The 8,377-nt window shown below is 40.3% G+C and overlaps 1 protein-coding gene across 6 annotated transcripts in view; it reads left to right on the forward strand.

The window, feature by feature from the left end:
• Nucleotides 1–3,418, forward strand: part of ACBD5 (acyl-CoA binding domain containing 5) — a 45,715-nt gene extending 42,297 nt beyond the window's left edge. For all 6 annotated transcript variants that reach the window (XM_047741635.1, XM_047741631.1, XM_047741632.1 and 3 more), the window contains one exon: nucleotides 1,760–3,418. In XM_047741635.1, the coding sequence (XP_047597591.1) occupies nucleotides 1,760–1,772 (13 nt within the window). In that variant the 3' untranslated portion in view covers nucleotides 1,773–3,418. The remainder of the gene's footprint in view (nucleotides 1–1,759) is intronic.
• Nucleotides 3,419–8,377: the final 4,959 nt, after the last annotated feature.

Below are 8,377 nucleotides of genomic sequence, written 5' to 3' on the forward strand. Positions count from 1 at the left end.
AAAAAGAAAAAAAGGACACAAAGATCTCAGGAAGAGCCTTGAAAAACATACTAAAGTACTGAAAATACTGATGGCGATTTGTGTCTATTTCCTTATTACAGGAGAAGATTGAGGGTTCAGAGAGTTGTGTGCTTTTTTATAAATCTGCAGAGGATTTTGCTTAGTAATCTACATCACATGGGTTCTTAGTAAGTGTTGCTAACTGTTCATGCACCTTTCTGCTAACGTTTCGCTAAAGCCTCCCCAGGCTGTTAGTCTTTGGAACCAACCCGCAATTCTGGGGACGCCTGGGTGGCTCAGTCAGTTAAGGATCTGCCTTCAGCTCGGGTCATGATCTCAGGGTTCTGGGATCCAGCCGCAGCCCCATTTGGGCTCTTTGCTCAGCAGGGAGTCTGCTTCTCCCTCTCCCATTGTGCCTCCCCCCAGTTCGGGCATGCACATGCTCTCTCTCTCTCTCTTTCTCAGATAAAGAAATAAAATCTTCAAGAAAAAAAAAGGGCCACGCACAATTCTGTTCAGGCTCCAAGGGCCTTTTTTCCTCTTCATGCTTTGAGGGCTCTCCTTATGTTATGTGAAAATTGATCTGATTATTTAAAATATCATGCCTGCCAAGGAAGTATACCTAAGAGACTTTCTACAGAAGATAAAGGATGATGGTATTATCTAAAATATCACTCCCGCCAAAGAGTTGCATAAGAGCATTTCTCCCGAGGTGAGGAACGAATGTGTGTTGAGAACGTTTCAGCCGTTTTGGCATCTTGAATTCTGGGGAGGGAAGAGAGATTTTATAGCTGTGGGACCCTTCTCAGACTTAAGATCATCCGTGAATTGTTTTGACTCGTGCTAATAAGCCTACCCTTCTCCAGTCACTCATTCACTCTACTATCAATAAAACCGTCATATTTTACCTTCCAAATTGTAGTTTTTATGTCTCCCCCCGACCCCCAAGCTAACCTGAGAGCTCTCTTGAAAGTTGAGAGCCTGACTCATTTATGTTTGAATCCCCAGTGCTTGGCACAGTGCCTGGAAAGTAACAGACACAAAATATATGTTGATTTTTTTTTTAAAGATTTTATTTATTTATTTGACAGAGAGAGATCACAAGTAGGCAGAGAGGCAGACAGAGAGGGGGGGGAAGCAGACTCCCTGCCGAGCAGAGAGCCCGATGCGGGGCTCAATCCCAGGACCCTGAGATCATGACCTGAGCCGAAGGCAGAGGCCTTAACCCACTGAGCCACCCAGGTGCCCCATATGTTGATTTAAAAAAAAAAAGATTTTTATTTACTTATTTGACAGAGAGAGTGCATCAGTAGGGGGAGTGGCAGTGAGAGGGAGAAGGAGAGACAGGCTCCCCGCTGGGCAGAGCACCCTATCCGGGACTTGATTCTAGGACCCTGGGATCATGACCTGAGCTGAGGGCAGACGCTTAACTAGCTGAGCCCCCTACGCGCCCCAGTATATGTTGATTAAATGAATAGTCTAGGTTATACATCTATCAGGCTTTTGTAGTCTTACTCAGCTTTTTTGTTTCACAGAGTTTGCAAGTTATAAAATAATTCCCAAAACTCTGAAATGCATTAAGCCAACTTAGAAAAGGATGAGAAGTAATTTCTTAAGGACTGTTGGTAATTTTATGGTTTGCTACTGAATGTGAATATTATTATATGTGATTTTTCAGAGAATTCTTTGGCATGGATGTGTTTTGTATTCAGGTTGCATTTATATTCATAGGAAATTGGTTTTTACTTTCTTTTTAAAGAAAACTGAACTGAAGGAAATGGTATTTTACCCAAGAAGACTACTGGGCCTGAATGACCTCAGAATGAAATGGAATGTGGAACTCACGAGAAATCTCAGTTTGTGATGATTACACTTCATTTTGTCATCCAATAGTTTGGTTTGTGTACATATATACATATATATATTTTGCACTACACAAATGATAACATTTTAAGGACTAATATTGCTGATACTTGAATAATTAATCTCAACTAGGTTATAAGTAGCATACATAGATTTGCCCTACCCTTGAACTTGAAGGACATTAAATTATTAATTATTGTTTGGTAACATGTTTACCTGATTATCTCCCATAGAGAACTATAAGCTGCTTTTCCAAGGTACAGTTGTGATAATGAGATGAGATTTATAACTGGATATTTTTAATTTTCTAAATTAACTATGAGGAAGAATGCAAACCAGGCGTGAATTTCAAATGAGATTAAATCAACTTTCTATCTTAGTCACTGAATTGCCATGCCAAGGAGTAGAAAACTGCTGGAAGAATCTTCTCCACATCCAGTCTGTGGGCTGCCCCTAATCTCTCCTGGGCATTCATAGTGCTGACTTAGTGTTCAGGCATCGTTATTACAGAGTAGAGTCCTACGTATGAGGCTTACTTTTTACACATGAACACAAATTAGACATTACCCGCTGACAGGGATGATGAAGAATTGGCTTCAAGTAGGTCTGAAAGTATACTCTGAGCCTGTAGATCACTGATAAGATTTTATTCAATCGTATACATTTATTCCTTTGTAATCGCTTTTCTTTAACTGAGGATATCTTGTTTCTGCTTCATAGGGTGCTTTGAAATATAAAATGAAAACTTATTTATACTGTTTTTACAAAGGTCAAAAAGGAAACACATGAAAATCACTTTTCTGCAACTGGCAAACTACACAGACGGGACTCTTAACCTCCTAGTGCCTCCGTTTTTCCTTCGGGGTATAATATTTGAGATACACCTATTTCATGGGGGTGATGGAAAGATTTGCAAGCTGGCAGGCTATGTGCTTCCGTATGAGTAAGGCACACCCAACTAATGTAAACTTAAATGTCCCCCTACCCCATTTAGACTAAAAAGACTGTAATTTAGAAGGCTTTGTTTGGAATTATTCTTCCTGTAAACCTTCCAAAACTCCACTCATTTAGATGTACCTTGTACCATAAAGATGTCTCTCATTCGAAGGCATAGTAGCAAATAATTTTTAAGCATTCTTGGTATGTATGATGTTGGGCTAAGCATCGTGTGTTCAGAGTGTTTTCAATAAGAAAGTAATCCATCCCTAGGATAGAGGGTGGTTCTGTGTTTGTTTGAAGAAAAAAGTATAAGAATACAATTTGCTTTCCCCAGACTCTTTTTCCTTTTTTTTTTTTCATGTAACTTGGTGTTTTTTTATTTTTCAATCACATCTTGATTAAAATGTATCTATCTAAAGGGATTACTAATATTTGCTTTTTAAAAACTGTTCTCTAGTTATTTAGGGAAAAAAATGATGCAAGTAACTGAATTATATGTAAAAGTAAGATTTAGACCTGTGGATCAGGGATTATTTTCAAAAATTAGATTATCAATTTGGTATCACAAAATGGTGGCTTTTCTCATTAGTAAATAAATTAACTAAATGTAAATTAAGAATGTAAGCAGTTGTGATTCATTACAGGCAGTGGGAGGTGACTAGCTCCTAGGGATAACCATTTGTATCCTATTCCAAAGTCTTATTTTATAGTTTGAACAGCACTTTGCACACAGTTCTTGTATATAGAAGTAAAGATGTAATTATAGGATATAGCGTTACTGCTTTGTTTAACAAGAACCTCATTTAAAATTTTAAATTGACAGCTGGTATTTTTTTAATGATCTACTTCTTTTCTGTTTCTTTATTGTAAAACTATGTTAAAAATAAAAGGTTAATGAGAAATGTCGTGGTTTTTATCGCTTGTTACTGGGAATTCATAGAAATAATCATGCCCTTTCAGAATAGAGCCACGCTATTACATACAATTTTATAAAAGTCCAAAAGTGGGATAAAGCAGAACTCCTTTAGTCATGTGGTTGAGAGTGTTATTAATCCAGTGAAAATCTTAGTTTCCGTTCTTTGACCAAATGGATGGCTTCCCCCAGCCACTCAGTGCACCTATACTCAGCCAAGGTATCTTAAATAGAAACAGTTGGTCCTGGGTGGAATATTTTGAGAAGATTTGTGTTTTTTTGGTGTGTTCTTTTTTCTCTAAATATTTTATTTATTCATTTGAGAGAAACAGCCCAAATGGGGAATTGGGGGAGAAAGAGAAACAGACTCCCTGGAGAGCAGGGAGCCCCAGTGCGGGGCTCAGTCCCAGGACCCTGGAATCACAACCCAAGATGAAGGCAGATGTCTAACCGACTGAGCCACCCAGACACCCCTGTGTTTGTTTTTTAAAGATTTTATTCATTTATTTGATAGAGTGAGAGAGAGAGAGCATCAGCAGGGGAAGGGGGAGAAGCAGATTCTTGAAGGTTGATACCAGGGTCCTGGGATCATGAACTGAGTCAAATGCATATACTTAAACCACTGAGCCACCCAGGCACCCCAGGATTTGTGTTTTTAATACAAATACATAACTTACAACTTCTACAGATGGTGGTAAAAGTGATGTTAGCTATTTGTATCATTTAAGATCCCAGCGTTCTGCAGCATGTCCTAAAAACTTAACTGCAGTGACTTGACCAAGTAAATTTTGGATTTTTTTTCTCATATATAAGAAGTACACAGGGAACCTGGGTGGCTCATTTGGTTAAGCGTTTGACTTGGGGTCACGTCAGAGTCCCTGCTCAAGGGAGACTCTGCTTCTCCCTCTCCATTGGCCCCCTCCCTCCACTCATGTGCTTGAGTTCTCCCTCCTTCTCTCTCTCTCTCTCAAAATAAATAAATAAATAATCTTAAAAAAAAAAAAAAAAGTCCAGAGGTAGGACAGGTGCTTCCACGGTTCAATTAGGGACACCGCTTCCTTCCAGTGTCCTGTTCTGCCCTCTTCTTCATGTGGCTCGTGCCATTGTGCTCGACAGATGGCTGCTGCCTGTTAGGTCTGATGTCTATTGTACGGGCAAAGGAAGATCTTTACCTGATCAGCAACCAGTAACTTCTTGGAACTCTCACACAGGACACTCCCTCTCCCTATCATTGGCTAGAGCTGGTTTCCTATGGTTACACCTGCTTCTCCCCCCTGCCTGCCACTCCCCCTGCTTGTTCTCTCTCTCTCTCTCTCTCTGACAAATAAATAAATAAAATCTTAGAAAAAGAAGGGACGCCTGGGTGGCTCAGTTGGTTAAGCAGCTGCCTTCGGCTCAGGTCATGATCCCTGCGTCCTGGGATCGAGTCCCACGTCAGGCTCCTTGCTCTGCAGGGAGCCTGCTTCTCCCTCTGCCTCTGCCTGCCATTCTGTCTGCCTGTGCTCGCTCTCTCTCCCCCTCTCTCTCTCTCTGATAAATAAATTAAAAAAGAAAAGAAAAAAGAAAAGAAACTGCCAAAATGTCTTCTGGAATGGCTGTACTATTTTGTATTCCCACCAGTAATGAATGGAGTTCTCGTTTCATGTCCTTACCAGCATTTGGTGGTGTCAGTGTTTTGGATTTAAGCCATACTGATGGGTGTGCTGTGGCATCTTGTGATTTCATCCTCTTTCTCTTTGAATTATAGCCTGTAATTTTGATACTGTAGAGATTCTGGGCCATCTGTCCTGCATCTTGGAGAAGGCTGAGATAATAAGGCCAACATCCGCACCTAAGAACTTAGACCCGAGTCACAGTGAATTCAAGTTAACTCTGAAAACGCTACTCTTTTCTTTATACAATTTGCTTACATGGATTAATAAATTTCCCTCATTACTTAAGGTAGTTTCAGTTAGGTTTCGAACATTTGCAGCAGCCAGAGGCCTGACTACCATAGACACCTCTTGATTCTCCAGAGGGATGTGGTGTGCAGGCTGTGGAGCCGCACTGTCTAGGTTAGAATTGCATGCAGTTATGGGAAACTCACTTAAAATTTGTGTTTCGGTTTCCTCATGTATAAAACTTGGGTAATAATATCATAGGGTTAATACATGTAGAGAACAGTGCTCAGGATACAGTAAGTACTTAATAACTGATAGCTATTGTGATGGCAATACCATTTTGATCATTTCACTATCAGTCCTTTTACAGAAGTAGGACAAGAAGACATAAAATCCAATTCCTGTTCACAGGTTTTGAAAGTGCTATAAAAAAAAAATAGACACTGCAAATGTCAGTGCAAAGGTACTTTTTTTTTTTTTTTTGAATAAGAGCCAGTCTTCTTCATTTATCCTCTGGATGTTATCCCTTTCTTCAAGGATTTTTACCAGATTTTTCTTCCCTGGAAGCAGCTATTTTCATCACTTTTGGTTGATTTTTTTTTTGGAGGGATACTTACCTCCAAGGTTCTAAATAATATTTTTTGAACCTGTACTCTTTGATCCTTGTGTTAGGAATTATTTGTTTACTTTCCACCACTGAAATTGAAGATCTTGTTGTTTTCCCTTCCTTTACATTCATTGCTCATGTATATCCTTTTCATTTCCCCACTTTGAAATATAGCTTGTCAAAACTGAAGGGTCTAAGATTGTATGCTACTTGGAAGTTAGCAAGTTTGCCTGGCACAGTATTATGGATGCTAGTAGAACGAAGGAGGGTTTATTACACAGAGCAATGTAGCAGCGAGAGTACTGGCATCTCGGTACTGGTGCTCCCAGCCCCAGCCTCCACAGGGTGACAGGGGAGGCCATATGGCACCTGCACATGGAATGGGCATGCTTTACAGGAGGGGAGCCCTGACTTTAGGGAACCCGAATCTTTTGTAATGGGTAGTAAGCAGGCCTGAGCTTTACTCCAGATAGAGACCTTATCTTTATTATATTAGTAACTATTCTGCATATACTGCACAAGGAGATAGAATCTCTGTCTTCCAAGGCTGTTCGCCATACAAACATCCTTGAAAATACAGTCCAGAATAAAGGGCATTTTCTCATGTCCTTGTTCACAGGACATGAGAAATGCAAGAGCCATGGAGAATTTTGGTATTCTCACACATTTTTATTACAATACATTTGTACTATAATACATTTGTGTTATAATTATGGTTAGATCAGTATTTATGGTTCACATTATTAGGACCTTGTAAACATTTTTCACAGGTGAGCAATTTATTAAACTGTGATCATTTTCCCTTTCTTGCACAGCTTTTTGTCATTGCTGGAGATAATAGTCTTATTTTGTTTTTATTTTAAGTAGGTTCCATGCCCAATGTAGGGCTTGAACTCATCACCAGGAGACCAAGAGTCACATACTCTATTGACTGAGACAGCCAGGTGCCCCAATAGTCTTCTTTCATTTGTTTAGTTTTCTTTATACTTATCAATAATTCGAACCCCCAATTCTTCCATAGTTGTCTAAATAACCTTCAGGAGCTGAAAGGCTGAGCCCTATGCCTGGCATACAGCTTTTATCCCAGCCTCACACTTGACCATCATCTGTGAGGGGCCATTTTACCTCTCTCCTCTGTTGGATAGTTGGCTTCCCCTATTCCATGTATTATCTTGGTTTACCACCCCATTTTGATGGAGCATGATTTCCAGAATCTTCCTGAGAAAGGGTTCACAAGAGGTAAACATTTGGAAACTCTGTACATGTGAAAATGTCTTTATTCTTCTGTTTCTGAAGTTTGAAGACATTGCTCGGTTGACTGTTTGTAGTTGTAAAGATTAAGAAGCTTGAAGACATGTCAGATGCTTCCTTTTTTCCTCCACTCTCACACCACTACCATGCTCACAACGCTTCTGACACAAGCTGGGTGTCCTACAATTGAACTCAATTCTGACTTGTTCTCCCTGGAGGTTGTGTCAGATCCTGCAGTGTAAGGGCTCAATCCCAGAAGACTGCCTTCCCCCTTCCCCTTTAGATGCCAGTCCCAAGTCCCAAGTTGACATCTGTGCTTCAGAGCGTTCAACCATAAACCAGAGGTTCCTGTGACCACCTCCTTACCTTTGATTCATTTGCTAGCACAGCTCACAGAACTCAGGAAAACAGTTCACTGCTTGCAAGTTTATTATGAAAGGACATGGTGAATATACAGATGGAATAGATGCATAGAGGACTGTGGGAAGGGGTACAGACATCCCACACCCTCTCTAGACATGCTGCTCTCCCAGCAACCACCACGTCTTTGACCCAAAAGCTCTCTCAACCCTCTACTTTTGGGATTTTTATGGAGGCTTCACTATATAGCCATGATGGATTAACTCCATTTCCAGCCCCTCTTCCCTCTCTGGAGAATGGGGGTGGGGCTGAAAATTCCAAGCTTCTAATCATGGCTTGGTCTTTGTGGCAACCAGTCCTCACCTAGGAGTCATCAGAACAGAAGACACTCCCGTCACCCAGGAAATTCTAAGGGATTTAGAAGCAAAAACTGGGGCCAAAGACCAGATACGGGAACAAAAGGTGCTCTTACTGCTCTTATCACTTATGAAATTATAAGGATTTTAAGAGTTCTGTGCCAGGAATCAGGGACAGCAGTCAACATATATATTTTCTATTATCTCA

The sequence above is a fragment of the Lutra lutra genome, chromosome 8 (genome assembly GCF_902655055.1).
Source record: "Lutra lutra chromosome 8, mLutLut1.2, whole genome shotgun sequence".
Lineage (NCBI taxonomy): Eukaryota > Metazoa > Chordata > Mammalia > Carnivora > Mustelidae > Lutra > Lutra lutra.